Below are 24,258 nucleotides of genomic sequence, written 5' to 3'. Positions count from 1 at the left end.
ATGAGCTGCCAAAAATTTGCAGATCACCTATTACGTAAAGCGCTTGGTAAATAACGACCATTCTTGACGGTTCTGAAGCCTAAAAGATCAGACCTAACGCTGCCATCTGGACCGACGAGGATTGTTTAAGCTTTGCACTTAGTGGGTGAAGATCTGTGAGTGTGCGTGGCACTCGGCTGGATTCGTTAAGTTGTTTGGCTGTGGTCTTTTGCAGTGTTTCTAACGGTGTTGTTTCGAATTTAGGGCGATGACATCTATATCGAAGAGTTTCTTGCAGGGAACTCGAATGGCTCTAGCCGGATTCTACCTGCTCTCTGTACTGGTTACCATTCCGATATCTTTCAAAGTTGGAGGTTTATATTGTGGGTTGTCCTTCACGGTCACACTGTTTAATCTGTACCTGATAACGACCACACTATCGATGATTGCCAGAAGCTATGGGGGCCGGTTTTACATTATTTGCACGACGTTCATATATTACCTGCAGCATTTCATCATTGCATCGTTACTGTATCTGTTTTTATCCGGGTTTTCGAACGAAGAACTGACTAAAGTGTTAGAAGACGGGTCTCAGCCCGAGCAGTCGCTTGTGGATGTGCTAAGAAACAGTGTGTTTTCTACTCATTCGAGCTGGATGCTCTACTACTACTACTATCGGTATATCGTCCAGCCATGGCAGTTCGTGCTGACACATTCTACCGCTTTCTTTGCGCTCTCCGAGGGCTTCTTCACAGTGTTGGGGATTCAGGCGATCGGGGAAACCAATAGATGGCTATTGTATGAGATAAATTCGAATACCTGGATTATCACTTCGTTGTTGACATCTGGCGGGATTATCACTGCTTCTCTTTATTACTTATATCGAATTTACGTGACCCCGATTTGGAATTTGTCGGTGCAAACAGCTTCCTTGCTTGGGTTTACTTTGTCACTGGTATGCGGCTTAGGGCTGTATGGGATTGTAAGCAAGAGCGGTTCTGTGATTGAAAGTTCCTTGTTTTTTGCTTACATTGTTCGTTGTATTTATGAAATTTCACCCAAGTTGGCCACGACCGCCACTGATGAGATTCTGGAGATGATTAAAATTACCTGGCAAAAACATCAGAAAAATCTATCCACCACAAATAACCTTCTGTCGTATTATCATGATGTGGTTTTGAAGAATGCCGAGATGGTTTGGGAGTCGATTGTTTCGAAAACCAAGAACACTGAGGCTTCTGCTTTTAATGGTGCCCAGCATTTGGGTAAACTGTGGTATCTTTTTAAGCCCATCTGGAAGCTTTTCAGAGATTTTGCCATGTCCGTACCGTCTTCGATCGGCGGCATCTTCCAAATCACACTTAAACTGGGCTCCGAATCAGTTTCACCAGCTATAGTTATCAATCTATGCTTCAGAGTGCTGGTCTTCTACTCAGCAACAAGGATTATCCCCGCGTTACAAAGAAAAGACCACAGAGAACTGCGCAAGAGTCGCCGAATAATGAGCATATTGTACTGGTACAGTCCCTGCATATTGATCGCCATGTACACTCATCTCATACTGCAGTATTCTGGCGCCTTGAACAGCAATATGTGTCTGTGGGGTTGCAATGAACGATGGTTTGGAGATCAGCCCAAGATAGAGATAGACACATGGGTCTTCTGGAATTGGTGCAACATCTTCTGGACCATAATTATCTACGGAAGTGAACTAATCAGCGGCAAGAGATGATACAGCCAGAACTGGGGGAGTCTTTGCCCAGTGTGGGAACGACACGGTTTATATAGCAAGAAGCAGAGGATTGATCCACCTCTCTGCAATCCTCAAAGCAAGCAAACGAAACAAATCTTTTCAGAGTTTTATAAAATAAGCAAGTCTCGTCCATGCTATGAAGCTCAGAGCTTGACTCTATGTTGCATTGGTATTTCATCATGAAAAAAGATATTATTCGAATGGAGCTGCTCAAAGATGGTCCCAAGCTCGGCTGAGATTTTAGCCCTTCAGTGGTCCTGAAAGGGACGGTTTCAGTTTGGCGTATTTGACTACGCAAAAAGCCTCTTCAAAGCTGCAAACTGGTTGAAAAATGAAAAGTGAATCCATGAGCCAAGAAAAGTAAGCTCCATTGGGTTATCCAGCGGAAAATGCCGAACAATCGTCATAACTATGGTTTAGAATCTAAAAGATTCCCTTACCGAAAAGCACTGAAGCTGCTAGGAGCTCCAGGTAGAAAGGTCATTCGGCGACGAATGCCACCGAAATCGCCTTAATGAGTTGATTTAAACATTTTAAAATTTTTAAATCTCATTACGATTTCCGCATATGAACTGGTCGGAGACTTTCAACCCAAAGCACTGTTGAGTGAGAAAACACACTCCGGTTTGTAAGCTTCGATCAGTGACGATTCTTTGGCCATGGATTGGAACTTTTCAAGAGTAGGAATTAACAAGACATTAGATGGAAGTCTAAATTGTCAGAATTCAGGTCCTTTTATATGAAAGGAAACTATAAAAATTTTCAGATTTGTCCGGGCGACAGCGGCCGGACCGGACAACCTCAGTTCACAGTAATAAGGTTATGAGAGCAGGTCATAAGATAGAGCTGATCTAGAGCGATCTGCAGGTTGATCGGGGCAGTTTAGTAGCCAATGTCGGGCAGTTATTGGTCTTCAACGCAGCGGCTCCAATGGCAGCATACGAAGGAATCGTTAGCGAGGGAAAGACAGAAGTTGTGGCTTATGGAATGTCAACTATTCCCTCAGGGACTTAACATAGTGATGGATAGTAAGCAGGGCAGTGGGAAGCCACCAAGCACGAAGAATATTCCGATTACTCACAAGGATTTGCATTATGATAAGGATTACAATTTGCGCATATACTGCTATTTCCTGATAATGAAGCTGGGAAGACGGCTGAATATACGACAGTGTGCGTTGGCGACAGCTCACGTATATCTTTCACGGTTCCTGCTGAAGGTTTCGGTGCGCGAAATCAACCTCTACTTGTTGGTGACGACTTGTGTTTATCTGGCCTGTAAAGTCGAGGAGTGTCCGCAGTATATCAGGACACTAGTGAGCGAAGCGCGATCTCTGTGGCCGGAGTTCGTGCCGCCCGATCCTACGAAGGTAGCAGAGTTCGAATTTTACCTGATAGAGGAGTTACAGAGCTATTTGATCGTTCATCATCCGTATCGTTCCATGGAACAGATAGTCAATGTACTAAAGGAGCCGCCGTTTGAGCTGCGGCTATCTCAGGAGGAGCTGCAGAATTGCTGGTCATTGATCAACGACAGCTACATCGACGACGTGCATCTGACATACCCACCGCATATCATTGCCATCGCATGCCTATTCATCACAATTTGCCTGACGGGCACGACCAAGAACTCACTGGCAAACGTGGGTAATAAGAGTCGAAAGTCGCTTGAAAATGAGCCTGCTGCGACCCAGGCAGCGAGGCAGCAGGAGGTGTTTAATAGGTTTGTTGCCGAGTCGCAGGTCGATTTGGAAGAAGTCATGAATACGATACAAGATCTAATTACCCTGTATGACCACTGGGACAAGTATCATGAGCCGTGGATTAAGTTCTTATTACACAGCCTGTATTTGAGACCATCAGCCTCGAGCTAACTCATTCTATAACATACTGTTAGCACCACAAACATCTTATTAGGGCTCAGGTTACATAGGGTATTACATCGGCTGAAGATTAAAACTTTGGACTTGTGCGTCGTAGTTTTCATGCCTGGAATTCATTTTTTCACTAGTTGTTGACTCTACTGTGCACATTGAATACGCGAGTCAGAGTAGAAGACCATATCATATTCCAATGTCTACAGATCCACCAAGAGAAATGTGCGGCGCTAAGAAGGCAACAAAAGATTTATGAATTTGTTAGAAGACAAACCTTTTGTAATAATGCATCTGGTATTTATTATTACATAGGCTATATTCGATCCATGGAATCCTGGTCCTTCTGGAATTGCACTAGTAGAAGGTATGGAAGTCATTGGACAAGGGTTGGCTGAAAAGTTTTTCTTACAACCCAACGAAAAGCACTCCGATGTAGTGTAACGGCTATCACATCACGCTCTCACCGTGGAGACCGGGGTTCGACTCCCCGCTTCGGAGATTTTTTTTCACTATTTAGCATTTGATGTCTGAATATATGGATTCTATTCATTGCTGTATGTCAGTGATATCTTTTTAGATTATATTTGGAGATGTGTCTAATCAGTACCGTATTTCAACGTAACGTAGAGTGAAAACGCCATTATTCCCACGCCATACCACGCCAATAGGCCACTGCAACGTTTATAGAATCTGTCTCTTGGCGAAACCATCTCGCCGATAGCCAGCGAGTCAGTTCCGATCAGCTTGTAGCCGAATAACCCTGGCAATGTAAAGGAAATGGATGTTGAACCGGTGGCACCCACTATCGCCAGTACGAAGGCAAAAGACCTGATTCGCAGTGCGATCGTGTAAATGGAAAGCAGCAGGACGGCAGTGATGATGTAAAAACGAAAATCAGGGAATGGGGTGTGTTCCACGTTAGTACCACGATGAATCTGAATCTCCTCAGCGTTTGCCGATTCGATGTCGCCGTTCTCCAGCCCAGACAGGGACTCGCGATCCTCATCTTCAATAGATAATCTGATGGGAGTGGCCTCACCACGGTCGGAACGCATCTCATTCTCAGGTTCACCCGTAATGCTGGGCTCCTTCCTGAGCTGAATCTCGAGCCAGACGATTAAGTTGTTGATGGCGATACGGCAAGGATGGAACAGCAGAGGAAACGACAGCATCACCATAGACCCCAGACAGAGTCTACCGATGTGTACCCAGACGGAATCCGGATCATAGTTGAGAATGATGTTACCCAGGGTGTTGCTTCCGAAGGTTAGATATCCTGTTATCCCTACTGTGAGGAACACCAATGTCGAGATCGAGATCGATCTGTTGATAACGAGCGAGATATTCTTCATGGAGTTATCCTTAAGTTCATTGATAATGCTGAAAAGATTCATAGAACCTGTGTAGGCGAAGACTATGATGCTGAAGGTGGACATCAGGCCCTTGGCATCGTAAACCTTGAACCACGACACTTCTCCTCTGTAGCGTTCATAGCCATGCGTGAAGAGCGTTCCGTGGACGAAGCAAGTAACCACCAGAAGCGACAAGTATGCCAGCGCAAAGAGCCCCAGAATACTCGAGTATCTCAGATTGTCCAGCTTCTTCAAGCAGCACAGCGGAACGGTGACCACGGCAGAGATCAGGATCCAAAAATTAGCTTCACCGCCAAACAGCCGTGGAAAAAGGTCCCCAATCAGCACCAAATAGCTGAGACCTACGCCGAAGCACTGTACAATCATCGCCAGATCAAACAAAGGTGCCAGAAGCGGATAAGTGAGCATGCACAGCGTGAAGAACGAGGAGTTTCTAGGGTTTATCAGCGTCTTGGACGATTTCGAGAGGATAAAGAGCCCAAAACCTGAAGTAACAGCAGCCAGCAATGTCAGTAATGTCCCCACGAGCACACCATCGTTTTTGAACGCAAAAGGGATCGCCAGAAGCCCCGCTCCTAGTATGGTCTTGACAAGGTTGATTGTAGACGAAACAGCTGTACCAGTAGGTTCCATCGTAATTCCCAGCACTTGAATACTTCCCTGCCAATCGATATGAGTCTCCTAGGGGCCTAAAGTCAGCGTCCTTACTTGTTAACTGTGTGTTGATTGTAACAGAGCCTTTTCATACGGTAGTAGCGAGATGAGATACTTGTCAAGGACACACCACAGCTAGTGAAACCGTTAAGCAGCGATCCGGTACCCTCAATTGAGCTGCAATAGCACGCTTGAAGATGGCAGGCCAGGGTGGGACGGCGAAGGAGGCTGAAAGCAGCGTTATTGACAGTCTTATCGAGAACGAAGCAGAGATAGTACGACTTATACAGCAGGACGCCAGCTATCTGAGAGGCGATGGTAAGAGCAGTGGCATTCACACCGTGGTCAACGAGGATGAGACGCTACGAGGGGAGTTTGACGAGATTCTAGAAAGATTCCATGAGAAGAAGCAGGATGGCTCCAACGGCCTCCGGACGGTAGAAGAGCAAGATGGGGCGTTGGAGCAGAGCCACCAGGAGGTGATACCTCCGGAGAACTTCAGCCATGTAGTCGGGGAGATATATCGCAGCAGTTTTCCTCGAATGGAGAACTTTGCGTTTTTACAGCGTAGGCTCAAGCTGAAGTCGATACTAGTGCTCATACCGGAGGAATACCCGCCTGAGAATGAGGAATTCCTGAAGCAGTCGGGCATCCGATTGTTCCAGGTCGGAATGAGCGGCAACAAGGAGCCGTTCGTGAATATACCGTCGGACCTGCTCACGAGAGCGCTGGAAGTGGTGCTGAACCCCGACAACCAGCCGATCCTGATCCATTGCAACCGGGGGAAGCACAGAACCGGGTGTCTCGTTGGCTGCATACGCAAGCTGCAGAACTGGTCGCTCACGATGATATTCGACGAGTACAGGCGGTTTGCGTTTCCGAAGGCCAGGGCGCTCGACCAGCAGTTCATCGAGATGTACAACGACAACGAGATCGTCCGCATTGCCCAGAAGAACAACTGGCTACCTATACAGTGGTGACTACGTACGCTCTAAGTAAACCCGCCGGCTATGAAGCGTCTCCCGTACATGAAGGCGTTGGCCCCGGTCACCGAGGCGACCAGCAGCGGCCACACCTTGCCGTAGCGCAACGCTTTCACGGACCCACGTCCGCCAACAATCAGATACAGCGCAGACCACGCTGCCAGGAACCCAGACCCGCTCTCGACGTCCCCGTCGTAGACCATCCACGCTCCCAGCGCCTGTGCCGCCCCAAACAGCAACGCAGTCCTGCTGGACGGCCCCAGGTACTTGGGCCTCGACAAAGCGTTCACAAACCTCGACGACGACGCCCTCTGCACCACCGATACCGGCGACGGAGTCGCCGGCGAGACCTGAGGGGTCGCCAACAGCAGCAGCGAGTTCAACGCCGCCGGATACGGCGTCCCAGTGTACTTGTACCAGCTTTCCCACGTCGATTCCCTCTCAGCCATCGCTCACTTGCCCGCTCCAAGCTCAAGTGGTCTCCCAGAGTGCCCTGTTTTCTCACAGCAAGGCGTAACAGACGGTACTCATTTAACATACAAACACAATATAACTACTAAACCCCCAAATTCCAACCTAAGAACGCTCGCCTCTCAGTCTGCGGGCAAGCTTGATGTCCTTCTTCTGGATCGTCACACGCTTGGCGTGGATCGCAGCCAGATTGGTGTCTTCGAACAGCGACACCAAGTAAGCCTCCACGGACTCCTGCAGAGCCCCGATAGCTGACGACTGGAACCGCAGATCGGTCTTGAAGTCCTGTGCAATCTCCCTGACCAGTCTCTGGAAGGGCAGCTTCCTGATCAAAAGTTCTGTCGATTTCTGGAATCTTCTAATCTCTCTTAGAGCAACGGTACCTGGCTTGTATCTGTGTGGCTTCTTGACACCACCGGTCGATGGTGCCGACTTTCTAGCGGCCTTTGAGGCCAGCTGCTTTCTTGGTGCCTTACCACCGGTCGACTTTCTAGCTGTCTGTTTGGTTCTTGCCATTGTATAGATGCTCTACTGTTGAGTTCACACCAGCTAACCAGCACCTCAGCAGCCGGCTGCCTGCCCTCTTATATACTGTCTTCGACGGTGCCAGTCTGCCGTGCTGGCAGTTTCGCGCCGCAGGTGCGAAGGGCCCGGTCTGTTCAGGTCGGCCTCCAAAGCACGCGAAATGCGAGCCGTGACGGGAGTTTCGCATTAGTATGGGCAGTCGTGCCCAGCGTTTCGCGACAAGGACCTGGAAGTGGCATCCAGCTCAGGTATAAGAGGGCCCAGGTTTGCGGCGGTGTGGTTGTGGTTGTTGGCTCCTGGTTCTGTAGCAAGAACAGAAGCAAGTAAGAATGTCCGGTAGAGGTAAAGGTGGTAAAGGTTTAGGAAAAGGTGGTGCTAAACGTCACAGAAAGATCCTCAGAGATAACATCCAGGGTATCACGAAGCCTGCGATCAGAAGACTGGCCAGAAGAGGCGGTGTGAAGCGTATATCCGGTCTGATCTACGAAGAGGTGAGAGCGGTGCTGAAGACGTTCCTGGAGTCTGTGATCAGGGACGCCGTCACATACACTGAACACGCCAAGAGGAAGACGGTCACCTCGCTGGACGTCGTGTACGCTTTGAAGAGACAGGGTAGGACTCTGTACGGTTTCGGTGGTTGATTGGTCATGTTCGGGGATCCGGATTATATGTATGTATATGTAATTGTAACAGTTGAAGAAAACAGAGCGATCAGGAAGGCTCCTGGAGCAGCTGTGCCAAGTAGTCATCTCTGACGCGGGACTCGACGTCGTTGGCGCTCGCGATGGCGGCGTAGTGGCCGCCGCGGGCGAGGTCAGCGTCGGACGCGAGCTGCAGGTCGGTCCAGCGCTCCATGCAGTAGTACGCTGTGTCTTCTATGTCTGTCTTCCAGGTGTCGCAACGGCAGCGGCAGCCGCAGCCGTTGTCGACGCCCTTGTTGTAGCGGTGCCACAGCGGGTTGCGCTTGGCGCGCGGGTCAGCCTCGAAGTAGGGCAGCTGGGCTTGGGCGACTTTCGTGCCGGACTCGACGCCGTTCCAGTTCTTGGGACAGTGCTGGATGACCGAGTGTCGGTAGCCGATGTCCCGGAAGTAGTGCACGTCCTCGACGTTGAGCGTCATGCCAAGGCCCAGCGAGTGCACGGGGGCGTCGCCCCATCTCTCGCGCCAGAAGCCGCCCTTCTGCTCCAGGTAGCGGAAGTAGGAGTCGTAGATCTCGTTGTCGAAGACGTCCAGGCGGGCGATCTCGAAATTGCTCCAGAAGTGGCACAGGTTGTACTCCTCGTCGTCGAACTTGTCCTCGAACAGCGGGATCTTTGCCTGAGAGCGGCCTACCAGGTACCGCAGCCCCATTTCCTCTTCGCTGTTACCAGACGCGAGCATGTGCTCGATGGCGACCTTCTCGGAGAGCTTGTGGTCCACGTCGCTCCCATAATTGACTCTGCTGGCGAGCACCTCGTCGTCGGTCTCGAGAATCCTGTAGTTGTTAGTGAACAGCCGCCATAGGGACCCCAATTTGAGCTTGTTCTCCCGAATGAAACTCCGGGTGTATCGGAACAGGTTCGGCACCGTCCAGTACAGCTCTGGAAGCACTATTGTGAACCCGTACCGCTTGTCGCTTCGGGCCATCTCCAGGAACGGGTCGTACGTCAAGTCACAGAAGAACTCCACGTCCGGCTCCAGTCTCCAGTACCACTCGAACTGTTGGACCAACGGATGCTTGTAAAACAAACCAGAATAGAACCGGCACATCTTGTGGTAGGACTCCTCGCCCCCGTATAGGATCCCGCGGTCAGCCTGATCTCTCAAGGCGTTTTGGAACGCAAACGAGTTTCTCACCTGCTCGGGGAACTCCCAATCCAGTTTATCCACAGTACCAAACTGCATCGGCGCTCGACTTAACCTCTGGATCTTGTCTTTGAACTCCTGGGTAAACGGCACGTCGTTCAAGAAAACGTACGGATACTGAAACCACTGGTTGAAGTGGCTCTCTATGCTCCTGATAGTCTTTGCAACGTCCTCGCTCTCTTCGTTCCTCGTCAGCATCACAAACGTAGCGTTCATCTTCGTGTACTGCTCGTCTTTCAGGTACCGCTCGGTGTCTACGCATCCTCTGAAGAACGGACCGTCCCGGTCCGTCGTGATATCCTCATCAGAGAACTTCGGCCAGCCATATCCATGTGTTTCAGCGACAAACTGCGGTATTACCACGGCCCCGGTCACCACCATCGCCACAATTATGCAAATAGCCAGCGCATTGCATCGGAACAGACGATCCCACACCCTCCGGACCCTAACGTTCAGCTTAAACATGCTAGCACCGAGCCAAACAACCGTCGAATGATTCGATTGGCAGAGCTCCTCCGCAGACCATCTGAATCGATCCTTCAAGCTGAATAGTTTGAACCACTTCGTGCGATATGACCTGGTTTTTTCAATCAGTAATACGACTCTTGAATGGAGCTGGAGGTTGGCCAGTTAGATGCCTGATGTATGCGATATCGTCGGTGACCTCGTCGGGTTTGAGTGACTGCAGAGGCGGAGCAGCCTTTGCCGTGTATCTCTGGGAAGTCCTGTGTTTTTTCTTGTCGTTACTCTTGGTATCTAGGTCCTTTTCGCCAAACAGAAGTGCGTGCAGATCACCGTAGTCGCTGATAGTCTGCAAGAGGTCTGCGTCCGAGTTGCCGTCAGCCTTGGAGTCGTGAGTCGACTGTCTTGCGTAGCCATTGCCGTTGCTGTTGCCGTTCCCGTTTGTCAGGGCTATTGCGGAGGAATTGGTCTGGAAATCCGATTCGGCGACGGCGTTGGCGACCTTAGTGGCGGCTCTCTTGCGCAGGAACCTGCGGTCGGTGGCGGTGTCGGTGGCGCTCTCGCTGGGCGAGTCCCTGCCCAGCTCGTTGGACGAGGACTCCCAGCCGCCCGCGGTGTGGCTCCGGGTGTACTTCTGGTACTTGGTTCTGTTGTAGTCCATTGCGTAGGAGTGCGCGTTGGCGACGTCCATGAGCAGTCTGTCTTCCTGCAGCTGTTTGATTTTCTGCTCGATGCTCTCGTAGAGCCTCTCCTTGCACAGCTTGACCAGTCTCTCGTGTTCCTCTCTGGCGCTCTCGATGTCTTCCTGGAACTCGATTCTCGACCGGGACACCCGGTACTCTTCAAACAGGCGCAGCCTGACCAGCTCGAGGTCTCGAGCCTCCTCCAAGTCCCGCAGTTTGCGTAGATACGCCCTGTTGTTGCCCTGATGCAGAGTGGTCAGGTCCGCCTGCAACGCGGTTAAGCGATCCTTGTAGTGCACATCCCGGTCCAGCGCAAAGCTCTGCTGGATCTTGGCCACTTTGGACTCGATGTTGTGTCTTCTCTTGTCCTTTCGAGGCACTGTTTCGATTGTCATGGTTAGTTAGTCCCTGTGTCGCTCATCCATAAGCAGCTTTGGCAGCAAAAAACCGCCAGAAGCCCTGTTTTTTCTCCAAATCCGCTACATACCATCCTGATTGAGATGTTTCTGGCTCATCTTAGCTCTGGGAAGCCTCTTACTGTCTTGCTTGGTGCTATCGGCTCGAACTAGCCAAGGTCCCTGTTTTTATTAGCTTCAATCACATCTCTAATAGTGAAAAATTCACATACAACATACAAAAAGCCCCCATAGGACGGTCAATGCGCCTCGATCCCGCCGCTAGATGCCCTATGAAATACTTGTCGATGATGCCAAGCTGGTGAAACCGATCAAGACCCGGTTGGAGGGCCAACGGTGCTTCGTGAAGCCGATCTACCGGGACGGCGACCGACGTGTGATCCGCACCACGATTGACGACGAACACGATCCCCTGATTGCTGATTTCTGCAAGCGATTCTACCGCAGTGAGGTTCCCGATGATACGGGCATCGTGGGATTCACTAGGAGGTTTCTCGAGAGCGAGGGCTGCGAACAAACAGAAGCGCTGCTGGATTGTCTGCCAAGACGGTACACGATCTACTCGCCGTTGCTGCTGTTCAATCACTCTACTCACAGGTCGTTCGAGCACCCGGCGTGGAGGAGCTACTTCAGCGAGGTCGGCGAGGCGGCCAAAGCGAAGTACTTTCGGCAGATGCTCGCCCAGCTGTTCCCGCCAGAGATCAGCCATGTGGCGACAAACATGCCCATCGTCGAGACGGACGTGATGCGGCGACCCTTCAACATAGCACCGCTGTACGGCACGCTGCTGTCGCCACAGGCCGGCGCCGTCGGCCAGCTGCGGGCAGACCCGCAGCCCGCCGACTTCGACAGAACGCTCTGGTGCCACGTAGTGCAGAACGGGATCCACCAGCTGTGGGCGCCGATGTTCACCATGTTCAGCAGGGGCAACATCAAGGAGAAGAAAAGAGTGCTCGACGTGTTCCCCGAGATCGAGGGCAACGATGTGGTCGATCTGTACGCCGGGATCGGGTACTTCACGCTGAGCTACCTGAAGCGCGGCGCCAGACGTGTCTTCTGCTTCGAACTGAACCCGTGGAGCGTCGAAGCGTTGCGCAGGGGCCTCGATGCCAACTCCTTCAGCAGAGACCGCTGCTGCATATACAACGAGTCCAACGAGACGTGCGTGCAGAGAATAAGCGAGTCCAGCGTCCGCGATTTACGAGTCAGACACATCAACCTGGGCCTGCTGCCCTCCAGCAAAGCCGGCTGGCCGCTCGCTCTAGCGATCGTCTCGATGCAGCAGCCGCTTCCCGTCGTGACCCTCCACATCCACGAGAACGTGCATGTCAGCGCCATCGACAGCGGTTCGTTCGTCGCCGAGACTCTAAACCAGCTGGCCCAGCTCAACGGCTCGTACAGCTACGCTGCCGCACACCTCGAAAAGATCAAGACCTTTGCGCCCGACGTCTGGCATGTGTGTCTCGATGTCGACGTCACTCTCTCTACCTCTCATATTCGGTTGTCCTAATTATTTAATTTTTAATATTTAACCGCGATGACAGGAATTTGTGACGCCGTCGCGATTACTCACCGCCTTTTTTTTTTCGGTTGTAAGCCACCAGCTTTTGATGGGACCCTAAGGCTTAGGACAATGGAGGCTTATAGAGTAGTTCTAAAGATAGCTAGAGGGCGATTGAGGTGCCAAGACCCTTGTGAAATTTAACTGTGGGTGGTCCGGAGGTATTGCTGGGACAGTGGCTGACTCTGGGATCGCATGCTTTGAGCATTGAGGTGAAGGTGCGCGAGGTTTGATAGAGTAAGGAAATGCCGGATTTATACGGGCATATCGCTCATAGTGATCCAGAGGAAGGTGATCAGGGCAGCCATGAAAAGGAAGAAGAGAAAGGGCTTCATTTAGAGATGCCAGGATTCACGGGAGTTGGAATTGAGGGTAGACAAAATGAGAGATTTATACAGACGTATCTGGTCTCTAGCGAGGGACAGATGCTCTGTGAGCCGCAGATGAGCATTAGTATGGAAAGCGAAGTGCTTTTTTCGCCCTCTTCTACGTCTTCGCAGAGGAACCCTGTGACACCGACTCTGAAAGTGGAGGATTCCGACGGGGATACATGGGCACATCTGATGGAACCGTCGCGAGCGGAGGTGGAAGATGCCGGGGCAAGTCTCCATCTGCAGAGCAGAAGCTATCTGGGAGCGTTTTCGGCGGAACATGAGCTGAATGACATGTACAGGAGTGATGCGGAGACAGGGTACGCATCTTCGAGCTACCATACGCCGGGGCTGTACCCTGTTGATCCCGCGGTTTCGCCGGCGGTATCGTATTTGACCATTGGCGACGAGGAGCTGGACGACTTGCTGAGTGTGCATTCCGGGACAAGCGCGTACTCGAACATTTCGCTGCCCATGAGCGCCAGCGGGTTTAGACACGTCACCAATGTCGATGAGCTGGACAACCTGCTGTCCGCGTCAAGCGGCCGTTTCGACGAGAATTTTAGCGAGTTCGTCCAGTCGAGCGTGACCGCGTGCGAGGAACAGCAGGGCTCTCGAATACCGCCCGTTATATCGGTGCAGGAATTCCAAGAAAAGCGCAGTGATGAAGCTGGGACCTCGGTATCCTCAACGACGTTCGACGAGCAGAACTTCCAAAGAGCTGAGCAGAAGTTAAATGCGTCGTTGCTATGTCCGAATGACATGGACGTAGAACACGAAGATATGATAAACGGCAGGATCGCAAGGAGAAGAGCTTCGCACGGGTCGAGGAGATCCAGATCGTCTGTACGCAGTCGAAGCCTGTCGCCGGATGAGAGGGCGCGTTCTCTAAGCGAGGACAGAGATAGACTACTGTTGCTGGCAGATCTGCAGCCGCCCTCCCCAAATGACTTGCAAAACAGATCAGCGAGCCCGCTGGGAGATGGCGAGACTTTACAAAACCTATCGGGCAACACAAAGCGACGTCTTTCGCAGAAAAACCCTGCCACTTACGCCTGCGAACTGTGTGACAAGAAATTCACAAGACCGTACAACTTGAAATCCCATCTGCGAACGCACACTAACGAGAGGCCGTTCATCTGTTCCAGTTGTGGTAAGGCGTTCGCGCGGCAGCACGACAGAAAGCGACATGAAGACTTACATACGGGCAAGAAGCGCTATGTTTGCGGCGGAAAGCTCAAGGACGGCACTCCTTGGGGCTGTGGCAAGAAGTTTGCTAGAAGCGATGCTTTGGGAAGACATTTCAAGACTGAAAGTGGTAAAAAATGCATAACTCCATTATACGACGAAGCAGCTCGAAACAAGCAAACTCTGGAAGCGGACTTTCAGCAAGATTAACCTACAGTCGCACAGCTTGTTGCCCAGCAAAAAGTTGTTGTATATTAGAATTTCATATGTAACAATACCTGCTTTGTTCTTTATTGTGTGTTGTATAAGCGATGGTCGATTTTTCGATCCAAAGTACGTAGTGCATCTCTAAGTGTAAATATACGCCCAGGGAAGCGGTTTAGAAACGTCTAGGGGCATTTCGGCACCATGGATGAGTTCGAGAAATCAAGCATAGAGGGGCGTGTTATCGAGCTAGCCGATTCGAGTCGAAGAGAGGTTGAACAGGAAGCGAATGAAGCTAAAGCTGAGCAACAAAGGTACATCGCAGAGTTATTGAAAAACAGCAGTAAAACACCAATTGTGGTGAGTGCAGTATTGACCAGCGATCACCAATCGATACGTCCTGATGTGTTACAAAAATACTTGGATGCAACCATACTACAGGCAAGCAGCTTCTCACAGCTCTGCGAACAAGCAGACTTATTAAATGTCAAATTAATCCAACACGGGATGGCAGAAAATGTTTCCCAATCACTGGATAGCAGAGGAATTCTGCGGTTGCCAGTAATCAAGCGCCACTATCCTAGTCTGGTTTATGAATCGCAGGCTATCTCGGGAGAGCTGGCTGTGATCGACGTCATCTCACGTCTGAACATTCTACCGATTAAAAGATTCACAGCAAAGACCGGCACCAACATTGGGAACGGAGAAGGTGATGGCTACTTGCAGTTTCAACTGCGTAATATGTTTGGTGGAGGAGAACAACTAAAGTTGGACATCACCAAGGGAACCAAAACGCACTCGTCCTATCTTCTCGACTACGGGCAACCGGTCACCCCATGGTGGATGCTAAATTCCATGCTGTTCAAGAATTCTAGACAGTTTGGAAACAACAACTCTATTGATATGTTGATACGTGGATTTCGTACCAGCTTAAGAAGTGGTTTTCAAGAAGCAGGCGCCATAAATCACGAACTATTCTATGAAGCTGAATGGAGGACGTCTAAACTATTATCCTTACATGCATCTGATACTTTGTTGTTCCAAGCAGGCGACGATATCAAATCTTCATTGGGGCATACGTTAGCCGTTGATAGAAGGAACAATCCTATCGCACCTACAAGCGGCAGTTTTCTCAAAATTACCAATGAGTTAGCGCTCGGTAAATATTGGAAAAGTCAGGTTGAGTTCTCACAAAATAATAGTTGGCTGAAAGACGATTTCATTGGATCTTGCTGCACATTCAGGTCTGGTTACATTGCAAACCTAAATTCATCCAAGAAGACAGTTAATACCTACGATAAATTCCACAATGGTGGAGCGAATGATATTAGAAGTTTCCAAATTATGGGCCTGGGTCCAAAAGACTTATATGACTCAATAGGAGGTGACGCTTTCATTTCCTATGGTGTAAGTCTCTTCAGCCGTCTGCCGATCAAGAAATGGTCACACTCTAACTTCCGTTTACACTGGTTCTTTAATGGAGGTAAACTAATCAACCACAATAATGCGCCATTGAAGTCAGTCGTGACGCAATTAGCAAATCAGCATTCCACTTCGGTGGGATTTGGAATATTGCTCAGACACCAAGTAGCCAGATTTGAACTAAACTTTACACTTCCCTTGACAGTTCACAGCGGCGACGCTATGAGAAAAGGATTTCAGTACGGAATTGGGGTGTCGTTTCTGTAGAAGGATGAAAGCAGGCATGATCAATCATGTCTGTCATACCAATGGCGTAAGCTTCGACCCACACTTTCTAACCGGTTTATTCGCACCACTAAGCATACGATCGATCTTGTCATCGTTAATTTATAAATAAAAAGAGAAACGGCTCGAAGCCGCGAGTGGTATACATGTAGCTAAATAATTCCTTAGGCCGCTCTGGCACATTCGGTTTGATGTGACGTATCGTGCAAAACCTTCGGGTTTCACAAACAAATTCAATTGTCCTGAGATTTGATCCACTCTTCATGGTATTTAATAACTTCTGGAATTATCAATCCTTCAATCGTGGTATGTTTTTCATCTGTCCTGATCCAGCTACCTTTGCGGTTCTCCTGATTCACAAATACTACTTCCTTGTTTCTAGTTTGCAACAGATTTCCTATTACGAGCTGGTGATTATACCTATCCAGTGCTTGTGTGGCCTTTTCGATAAGTATCGCGTCATCCGTTTCTAGTTTGAAGGATACAACCATGGCCTGTTTGGCCCAGGACTCCACTAATCTTCTCAAAAACTTAGGCACAGGATCAAGGTTAACAATCAACTTTCCCTCTGGCGTCGTAGTCGAAGTGGTACTATGTGCGCTTTCCTTACAGTCTGTTCCATAGTCCCGCGATTGGATCTTATGCTGAGGCAATCTCGAATAAGGCACAAAGAAGTCACTCACAGCAGCGGCAAGGTAGAAAAGGCCTCCAGTCGCGTTTAGTAGTTTGGCAATACTCTTCAGCGACCATAGATATTGATTTACGGTAGTAAATGGTAGTAAGAGCAGTTTTTTCTCCTGAACATAGTACTTATCAAACAATTTCTTGCTTGCCAACACTTTCTCCCTGTATTCAGGCTTAATGCAACCGTCTGAGTCGATGTAATCCAGGAAGTACACATCGACGTTGTGGGTAAATGATCTGTTGTATGGAGTCAGCGAAAACTCTCTGTGTAAAAAGATAACACTATAACCGTGAGCGAGGAATTGCTCGGCACTGGCAGCACCACGGGTCCCCGCAGAGAAGTTATCGATGAATCTCACGGTATTGTTCTCTAGCGGAACAGTCGTACCACCTGAAGTGACAAGGACTATTCTGTCACGTTGCAACTTATGCTGTAGTTCAATGAACGCCCGTGCCTCTTGAATCAAATCATCTAGATATGGAGGTCTTGGATTGATCAGGAAGAATCGATCTTCATCCGATGTCTGAGCAATAGGGAACACCGCTTCATCGATGGAACGATCAATGGCATGGGAAATCTCCGTAATGGATGAATGAATTATCCGCTTCCTATGCTCATCAACAACCTTGTTTGGATTAACCGTCATGATGACCAATAGGCCTTAAGGGAGCTGGCTGACGCCAGTAGTTCGGGCTATCCATAAATTCCCAGTGGTCTATAGAGTTTCTTAGCACGCCGCGCCAACGGTAGTCGTGCAACGTCGTAGCATAGAGTTGAATACGCAAGATTAGGAAGTACAATACCTGTGAAACGGTATCAAGTAATAGCTAAAGCTATTTGATGGCTATATGGGCTAAGTTAAGAGCTATATGTCACGTGATTTTGGTTGTATATTGAGATCATGAAATAATTTTCCCAACAAATTACCAGGTCTCTTGGCCCAGTTGGTTAAGGCACCGTGCTAATAACGCGGGGATCAGCGGTTCGATCCCGCTAGAGACCATTCTTTTTGCACATCCAACCTCACCTTCAATTACAACCAAAGTGTTGAAGAGATCAATGCTAGTCACTGCAGCCGTTTGAATATCAATTAGCATGTGGGCCAAGTAGAATGAGTTCATATACCTCAATACATGCCCAAACTTTTGGCTCCGATAACTGGTGTTTAAGCTTGCAACCACTCTACAGCCACGCTTTGTTGACGAGTTTGAGCAATGGGGAAGTCCATCACCTGGACTGGGTTACTGGTAAATCGAAGGCGGTCGACCAGGCTGGTACCAGCTCCATCAACAAGTTAAAGATCATCAATGCGGATTTCCAAGGCGGTTCTCAATATGCGGTAGCCTCTAACGACTCAATTAACGTCTTTGACATCAGATCGAGAGATAGGCTTGCCAGACTGAAAAACGAGAAGAATGCTCCCTTTTTGTCCCTTGACTCTCGCCATAACCTACTGGCATGCGGCACTGAACTCACTGGTGTCGACGCTGAAGTGCACATCTATGACATTCGGAATTGGAAGACTCCAGTGAGAAGCTTCATGGATTCTCATCATGATGACGTTACAGATATTCGATTTCACCCGAGCGATTCCAAACTTCTCTTGAGTGGATCTACCGATGGCTACACGAACGTTTATGATTTGACACAGCAGGACGAGGAAGATGCCCTCCACCAAGTGATCAACTATGCCTCCATACATTCTTGTGGTTGGCTGGCGCCAAGAAGAATCTACACCCTTTCTCATATGGAAACGCTGGCCATCCATGAACTTAATGACAAAAGTGACGAGTCCCGGGAGCCGCAACCGAATGATTTCGGAGATGTGAGAGACAAATGGGGATGCAACTACGTGGTCGACATATATCCAGGATATATCGCCGTCGGAGGCTCTCAGCAAGATGCTGGCTTCTTGAAGATAGTGCCTTTTGATAACGAAAAGTCCGATTTGAATAGAGCATTGACAATAACATCCGCACATGGCGATGACATTGTTAGAGATGTCCTTGTCCCTCCACAGAATCCAGATATCTTGTACTCATGCGGTGAGGATGGAACAGTGAAAACCTGGAAAATCAGCAATAGCACTTACCATCCGAGATCCGAGTTTTGGAACTATTCAATAAAAATGGACCTCTTCAGCTCAGAAGAGAACCACAAGGAGCCGCCACTGACAAAAGAGACTTTTGAACATCCTTCTAGTCAAAGTGGTGAACAGCAGGAAAACAAGAGAACGAGAGAGAAAAGCAAGAAGCACAAAAAATCCCACCGGTACAAGCCATATTGAGAATACCAACGAGGCATCCACGATCTTAGTGTGCTGTCATTTCAATGTTGAGGTCGAGGCTCTTTTGCCCTTGTACTCTTCGGATAAAATCGTATGCAGTCTTCGAAACTTATTTAAATGTTCTATTAGACATCCAGATCTATGGCTTGAACTCCGAAAAGGAAATGGTCACGTAACCAGACCATTTTCTTTCAACTGCTTAAAGGTCTCTTCATCAACGTACTTCTCGATAGAAGGACCGTCGTTGGACATGAAGCCTTCATTCGATATGCCTTTTCTGCGTCTGGTCTTCATTACAAAATCACGACTCAAACTATTGATCGGTGCAGGTTTCAGTTTGAACATTGGGGCATCCTTGTCCAAAACATCTCCAGGTACTTTACGCCAAATTTTGTTCCAAAAGTGCAGCTGGCACATGCTTCCTCCCCGAGTTGCCAATCGCAGGTCTGTCTCGAAACCAATTGATTCTATAACGGGAATCTGTCCTCTAATTTCAGTGAGCGGAGTTCCAACAATTCTATCACATTTATAGATCCTTCCACCTCTGCGCTTTTTGAACAGCTCTTCAACAATTGGTTGTAACGCACTCTTGAATAGAACATCAACTTCATATATCGGTTCCAACAGAACAGGTGAGGCTGACATCATAGCTATGCAGCACGCCTTTTTCACTAAAGGAATGAGTTGTCCTCCGATACCGATGTTCTCTAATCCTGTTGCTTGCAGTATCTTAAACTGCACACCATGAATCGGTTCTTCTGCCAAAGGTCCCTCACGGGTGACCCAGTCAAATCCCTGCTTTATTTGCGATTCATAACTTTTCAATAACTCCTTATTCGTTTCGTCTGGTAATGTATCATCAATCAAAACATTGTTGTTATAAAAACACATAACATTCCTGGCCGCCAAGGAGTCCCAGCCATATTCGTCTCGTAGACGTTTTCTTAGCAGTTTACGATCTTTCATCTCCGATTCTTCTATGTGACCTCTCATTAGATCTTTAACAAGAGTCGTATCCATGCGCTCCGCTGCAATACTGAGGGCTGTGGTGCCATTGACTGTGGTGGCAGGGATAGCAGCAAAGGATTCTCCATAGCAGCTCTCAGAAAAGATCGTCAAGGGATTTGATAACTTAATCTCGATTCCGGCGTAGTGATTTCTAAGATCGTAGAGCAGCGAATCAAGGTATAGCTCACCAAACCCAAGTATAACCTGCTCACCAGATTCTTCAACTTTGATAATAACCCCAGGATAGTACCTGGAGACTTTTGCCAGACCGCTCAACAGTTTCGGCAGTTCAGTGGGTTTTAACGGCTGTATTGCAATACGGAGCGCAGGCTCGTTAATATAGTCGATTGGTTCAAAAACAGAAGCGTCGCTAAAATGATCATTCAACATTGTTGCAGACTTAGTAAATACTTCAGATACACCTTTAACAAGCACAATTTGCCCTGTGGTAGCCTGCGACACGGGAAGGAGATACCTGCCGCCGAGCAAAGCAATCTCTGCGATCGTTACGGATGGATAATCTTCGAGGTCAACATGTTTCTGATTATCGTCGTCACTCATACAGGCCTGCGAATCAGCTGAATCTATGACGCGAACGCGCATGCCAGACGTAACTTTTCCTGAGTATATTCTTACTAATGACCACTCAGTTCCACCATAGTCAATTGTTTGCAGCACATGCGCCTTCAGTAGTGAAGAGCTCTCTTGCGACTTATTCAGGAGCCTGGCTTTTGAGCCCGTAGAAGGATCGGGACAGCGAGCTATAGCTTTGATCAAGCCGCGCTGGTCTCTGAAGACCTTCGTAAGAACTTCTTTTAAAAGTGGCTGTGGATCATATTTCAAGCAATCGGGATCTAGATCGATCGAATAGGCCTTCGACATCGTCCGGCGCAAGTTCTCCCTGTCGCCTGAGAGAGAGTGTGTAAAAATCTTGTACAGTGGAAGAAGAATGAATTGAACAAACGAGCAGTGATGAGCAGACTCGATACTCAATTTCCTGAATTGGCCTTTCTCAAAACTAACGTTTCCCCACAGGCCTGAGACAAACTTTTCAATCTGTGGTTCGGAAAGTTGCGACGAATAATGGTATCTTACGAACTGTTCTATCGTGAACGTGAACCGGAGTTTTGCAGAGGCAAAGATAATGTTGCCGAGTTCTGGGCTGAATCTTTCCCTAGTAAAACTGTTTATTTGCTGAACGACATGTCTGATCTTGAGATAGGCGTCCACGGGCGGCAGTTTTAGCTCTAGTATCAGCCTGTCCATCTTATTCAGAACGAAGATAGGAGTTACTGATCTCTTGTAGCATTCTTTGATTAGCTTTTCCACCGGAGAAGTGACACCTTCGACCAGATCAACGCAAATCAAAGCACAGTCGACTGCCGCAAGGGCAACAGCCATCTGGTCCATGAAATTTACATGTCCCGGTGCGTCCAGAAGATTGATGGCAATTGATTTCATGTCGAAGTCCGTCGCAAGGAAAGTAAAACCATTCAACTTCATCGAAACTCCACGCTCAATCTCAATTCTAGAGTTATCCAGATATCGAAGTGGCTTCCATCCCTTTCTAATGTTCGCAGTCATGTGTGGCAGGTTCCTGTGAGACTCCATGACGAAAAGATCCACAAGCGACGTCTTTCCAGAGTTCAAAGACCCTATGACAGCAACATTTCTAATTCTTTCCGGAACCTCCAACATCCCCAGCATATAATCCCTGTCAAAAGTAGTCTTGGGCACATTTCTCAGCAAATGCGTGAAAACAGTGTACGTGGGACCTCTTGAATGCTCAGCTTTCACCTGAACCAGAGGCTCGTCTGTCGCCTGTCTGTCGCTCGTTTCCACAAGAACTTCCACTTCATCACCATACGTTCTCTTCCAATCGCTCTTCACCATAGCAGTAGTACCATGCTCTTGCTCCACTGGCTTGTCAAGATGCCCTCCTTCAATCTCATCGCCTCTGGCAGCTCCAGCGACTTCCCTCACCAATTCCTCTTCCCCGATCAAGTTACCAAACTCATCATACAATTCCTCGTCGCTCATATCTTTGCAATGGACTCAACTAACAACCCTGGAAGGTCGGTTGCTGGATGGTTGCTCTGTTCTTTCGCTATAAGAAGAGTGGCTTATGTTGAAGAATCTCGACTCGCTTTTCTATATCATTAATAGTGAACTGCAACCAGAAGAAAGTGTGGATTTTGGACGTTCCAATTCTCATCAGGCATTGCTGAAGGAGGCTCAAGTGAATTTCTAAAGTTTTCCCTCATCTGATAGCTCACTCGGTGGCTTAAAGTGGCTGAGAGACTGGCTGGATAGTGAATAGCGCTGAAGAGCTGATGCAAAGTTAAAAGAGAGTTCTGCTTGCTGTGGAAAAGGTTAGAGACATAGCTGAATAATTGAATTGCTCTGATTATGGTACATGAGTATACATTGCTGCCAGAAGGTATAAGAGAGAATATAGCACATTTGGCACCGCATGAAATCTTCGAAAATCTGCACACGATAATTCACGATGAGTCGAATGAGGTTGCAGAGGTGTACGAGCATTTTGAATATGAACAGCAACTGGATAAATCACTTTTGTCTCGGAGCTCTGTGATAGGACTGGGGTTTGGGCTGATGAGTCCTGTCTTGGGCATGTGTACGAGTATGGGGATAGGTTTGATGAATGGTGGACCACTAACGATTATGTGGGGGTTTCCGATATGTGGGTTCTTCTCGTTCTTATGTGCTTCTTCGCTGGGAGAGGTAGTATCGAAATACCCGATGGAGTTGCATGGTGCGAGTGCCATGATTGCACCCGAATCGATCAAGCGTGTTTGTTCGTGGCTCACCGGTTGGATGATTCTGCTAGGTAACTGGTTTATGAGCATAGGGGTCACTTTTGCGGGAGCTCAATTGATCATTTCCTTAATAGCGATGAATGACAGCCGCACCATCTCGGATAGCCGACTAGGGATCTACACTGTGCTGGTTTACTATGCAGTCGTTACCGTCGTTGGTGTTGTGAACCTGAGTTACGCGCGTTACGTTGAGCTTATCAACAAGGTCTGCATTTACTGGATCGTGTATGCTGTACTGTTCATTGACGTTTTACTACTTCTGTTCCACAGGCACAGATTCCGTTCATTGTTCTATGCACTATTCCACTTCGACAATAGTCTCTCGGGCTATAAAAGTGCTTTTCTTTCATTTATCATTGGGTTCCAACAATCAAATTTTACTTTACAAGGTTTCAGTATGCTTCCTGCTCTAGCAGACGAAGTTAAGAAGCCCGAAAAAGATATCCCCAGGGGAATGTCGACTGCCGTGCTGATATCAACAACCCTGGGTATCATATTTTTATTCCCAATCATGTTGATCCTGCCAGATCTTGGCAGCTTGTTCGATAACAATAAGGTACTGCCTATTGTAAACATATTCACACAATCTACAGATTCGACGTTTGTTTCGGTTTTCCTCATTTTGCTGATTCTGGGGAACCTTTTCTTCTCGGGAATAGGTTCAATAACGACATCCTCACGAGCCGTGTACAGTTTTGGACGTGACCATGCAATCCCTTTTCACTCGGTCTGGACGTATGTGGATCCGTGCTCGGAGTCTAAGGTTCCTAAATATGCTGTCCTGCTGAGTATGGGAGTATCGTATATTTTAGGTTTGCTGCCGCTTGTATCGACAGCGGCATTCAATGCCTTCATCGGATGCGCTGTGTTGTGTCTGTGCTCAGCAACTTTGATACCACTTATCCTAGTCCTTTTAACTGGGAGACGGACACTCAGGAACGCCCCCATCAAGATAAAGTATAAAATTGGTTGGGTTGTGAACATTGGATCCGTTGTCTGGCTTTTGTTATCCATGCTCTCAGTTTGTCTGCCTCCACAGATCCCTGTTACCGCGAAGACTATGAACTATGCCCTGGTAGTTTTCGGCGCTTGCTTCATATCTATCGTCATTCTCTACTTTAGGTGGGGAAACGTCAACTTCCAGCTGCCGCTGGTGGATAAGCTCAGCAAAGATAGCACAACCATGGAAATTGGCGAGACTGAGTACGGACAAAAATCGCATCTTTCAGCGGGATTGGAGATGTTTCAGCAGTTCGAAGGACAATCATCCGCCAAAAGCATTAGCTGTAGCTCGCAACAATCGCCCAGCGATGAAAGCTACGATTTGGGCGTCCCCAAGCTTGAAACTCTGTGACGCTTTTAACTGGTTTAACAGACTCAAAGATAT

General features: G+C 48.5%; 16 protein-coding genes and 2 non-coding genes across 18 annotated transcripts; 11 read left to right on the top strand and 7 right to left on the bottom strand.

Moving 5' to 3' along the window:
• Positions 1 to 247: 247 nt before the first annotated feature.
• ICE2 (Ice2p) lies at positions 248 to 1,711 on the top strand (the record flags this gene model as incomplete). Its single annotated transcript, XM_037281188.1, has 1 exon — positions 248 to 1,711. One exon carries the CDS (start codon positions 248 to 250, stop codon positions 1,709 to 1,711), a length of 1,464 nt encoding a protein of 487 aa, XP_037137083.1.
• Positions 1,712 to 2,624: 913 nt separating this feature from the next.
• Positions 2,625 to 3,605, top strand: SSN8 (cyclin-dependent protein serine/threonine kinase regulator SSN8; the record flags this gene model as incomplete). Its single annotated transcript, XM_037281187.1, has 1 exon — positions 2,625 to 3,605. The coding sequence occupies one exon, from the start codon at positions 2,625 to 2,627 to the stop codon at positions 3,603 to 3,605; it is 981 nt and encodes a 326-aa protein (XP_037137082.1).
• Positions 3,606 to 4,034: 429 nt separating this feature from the next.
• HG536_0Atrna1E lies at positions 4,035 to 4,106 on the top strand. Its single transcript has one exon. It is a non-coding gene; the product is annotated as a tRNA-Glu (tRNA).
• Positions 4,107 to 4,204: 98 nt separating this feature from the next.
• Positions 4,205 to 5,614, bottom strand: AVT7 (Avt7p; the record flags this gene model as incomplete). Its single annotated transcript, XM_037281186.1, has 1 exon — positions 4,205 to 5,614. One exon carries the CDS (start codon positions 5,612 to 5,614, stop codon positions 4,205 to 4,207), a length of 1,410 nt encoding a protein of 469 aa, XP_037137081.1.
• Positions 5,615 to 5,832: 218 nt separating this feature from the next.
• SIW14 (putative tyrosine protein phosphatase SIW14) lies at positions 5,833 to 6,615 on the top strand (the record flags this gene model as incomplete). The annotated part of the gene is made up of 1 exon (XM_037281185.1): positions 5,833 to 6,615. The coding sequence occupies one exon, from the start codon at positions 5,833 to 5,835 to the stop codon at positions 6,613 to 6,615; it is 783 nt and encodes a 260-aa protein (XP_037137080.1).
• Positions 6,616 to 6,626: 11 nt separating this feature from the next.
• On the bottom strand, positions 6,627 to 7,067 carry AIM19 (Aim19p; the record flags this gene model as incomplete). The annotated part of the gene is made up of 1 exon (XM_037281184.1): positions 6,627 to 7,067. The coding sequence occupies one exon, from the start codon at positions 7,065 to 7,067 to the stop codon at positions 6,627 to 6,629; it is 441 nt and encodes a 146-aa protein (XP_037137079.1).
• Positions 7,068 to 7,194: 127 nt separating this feature from the next.
• On the bottom strand, positions 7,195 to 7,605 carry HHT2 (histone H3; the record flags this gene model as incomplete). Its single annotated transcript, XM_037281183.1, has 1 exon — positions 7,195 to 7,605. The coding sequence occupies one exon, from the start codon at positions 7,603 to 7,605 to the stop codon at positions 7,195 to 7,197; it is 411 nt and encodes a 136-aa protein (XP_037137078.1).
• Positions 7,606 to 7,943: 338 nt separating this feature from the next.
• HHF2 (histone H4) lies at positions 7,944 to 8,255 on the top strand (the record flags this gene model as incomplete). The annotated part of the gene is made up of 1 exon (XM_037281182.1): positions 7,944 to 8,255. The coding sequence occupies one exon, from the start codon at positions 7,944 to 7,946 to the stop codon at positions 8,253 to 8,255; it is 312 nt and encodes a 103-aa protein (XP_037137077.1).
• A 70-nt stretch (positions 8,256 to 8,325) lies between these two features.
• Positions 8,326 to 9,924, bottom strand: HG536_0A02180 (glycosyltransferase family 15 protein; the record flags this gene model as incomplete). Its single annotated transcript, XM_037281181.1, has 1 exon — positions 8,326 to 9,924. One exon carries the CDS (start codon positions 9,922 to 9,924, stop codon positions 8,326 to 8,328), a length of 1,599 nt encoding a protein of 532 aa, XP_037137076.1.
• Positions 9,925 to 10,045: 121 nt separating this feature from the next.
• Positions 10,046 to 11,119, bottom strand: SDS3 (Sds3p; the record flags this gene model as incomplete). The annotated part of the gene is made up of 2 exons (XM_037281180.1): positions 10,046 to 10,983; positions 11,092 to 11,119. The coding sequence occupies 2 exons, from the start codon at positions 11,117 to 11,119 to the stop codon at positions 10,046 to 10,048; spliced, it is 966 nt and encodes a 321-aa protein (XP_037137075.1).
• Positions 11,120 to 11,285: 166 nt separating this feature from the next.
• On the top strand, positions 11,286 to 12,530 carry TRM12 (tRNA(Phe) (4-demethylwyosine(37)-C(7)) aminocarboxypropyltransferase; the record flags this gene model as incomplete). The annotated part of the gene is made up of 1 exon (XM_037281179.1): positions 11,286 to 12,530. One exon carries the CDS (start codon positions 11,286 to 11,288, stop codon positions 12,528 to 12,530), a length of 1,245 nt encoding a protein of 414 aa, XP_037137074.1.
• A 296-nt stretch (positions 12,531 to 12,826) lies between these two features.
• Positions 12,827 to 14,350, top strand: CRZ1 (DNA-binding transcription factor CRZ1; the record flags this gene model as incomplete). Its single annotated transcript, XM_037281178.1, has 1 exon — positions 12,827 to 14,350. The coding sequence occupies one exon, from the start codon at positions 12,827 to 12,829 to the stop codon at positions 14,348 to 14,350; it is 1,524 nt and encodes a 507-aa protein (XP_037137073.1).
• A 198-nt stretch (positions 14,351 to 14,548) lies between these two features.
• On the top strand, positions 14,549 to 16,033 carry SAM50 (SAM complex subunit SAM50; the record flags this gene model as incomplete). Its single annotated transcript, XM_037281177.1, has 1 exon — positions 14,549 to 16,033. One exon carries the CDS (start codon positions 14,549 to 14,551, stop codon positions 16,031 to 16,033), a length of 1,485 nt encoding a protein of 494 aa, XP_037137072.1.
• Positions 16,034 to 16,284: 251 nt separating this feature from the next.
• Positions 16,285 to 17,382, bottom strand: CAB2 (phosphopantothenate--cysteine ligase CAB2; the record flags this gene model as incomplete). The annotated part of the gene is made up of 1 exon (XM_037281176.1): positions 16,285 to 17,382. One exon carries the CDS (start codon positions 17,380 to 17,382, stop codon positions 16,285 to 16,287), a length of 1,098 nt encoding a protein of 365 aa, XP_037137071.1.
• A 283-nt stretch (positions 17,383 to 17,665) lies between these two features.
• On the top strand, positions 17,666 to 17,739 carry HG536_0Atrna1I. The gene has a single exon. It is a non-coding gene; the product is annotated as a tRNA-Ile (tRNA).
• Positions 17,740 to 17,847: 108 nt separating this feature from the next.
• HG536_0A02120 (uncharacterized protein) lies at positions 17,848 to 19,023 on the top strand (the record flags this gene model as incomplete). Its single annotated transcript, XM_037281175.1, has 1 exon — positions 17,848 to 19,023. The coding sequence occupies one exon, from the start codon at positions 17,848 to 17,850 to the stop codon at positions 19,021 to 19,023; it is 1,176 nt and encodes a 391-aa protein (XP_037137070.1).
• Positions 19,024 to 19,191: 168 nt separating this feature from the next.
• Positions 19,192 to 22,071, bottom strand: SNU114 (U5 snRNP GTPase SNU114; the record flags this gene model as incomplete). Its single annotated transcript, XM_037281174.1, has 1 exon — positions 19,192 to 22,071. The coding sequence occupies one exon, from the start codon at positions 22,069 to 22,071 to the stop codon at positions 19,192 to 19,194; it is 2,880 nt and encodes a 959-aa protein (XP_037137069.1).
• A 369-nt stretch (positions 22,072 to 22,440) lies between these two features.
• TPO5 (Tpo5p) lies at positions 22,441 to 24,225 on the top strand (the record flags this gene model as incomplete). The annotated part of the gene is made up of 1 exon (XM_037281173.1): positions 22,441 to 24,225. One exon carries the CDS (start codon positions 22,441 to 22,443, stop codon positions 24,223 to 24,225), a length of 1,785 nt encoding a protein of 594 aa, XP_037137068.1.
• Positions 24,226 to 24,258: the final 33 nt, after the last annotated feature.

Source organism: Torulaspora globosa, chromosome 1 (assembly GCF_014133895.1).
Source record: "Torulaspora globosa chromosome 1, complete sequence".
In the NCBI taxonomy this organism is placed as follows: Eukaryota; Fungi; Ascomycota; class Saccharomycetes; order Saccharomycetales; family Saccharomycetaceae; genus Torulaspora; species Torulaspora globosa.
The sequence above is the reverse complement of the archived record's forward strand: the minus strand, read 5'-3'. Positions and strand labels throughout refer to the sequence as shown.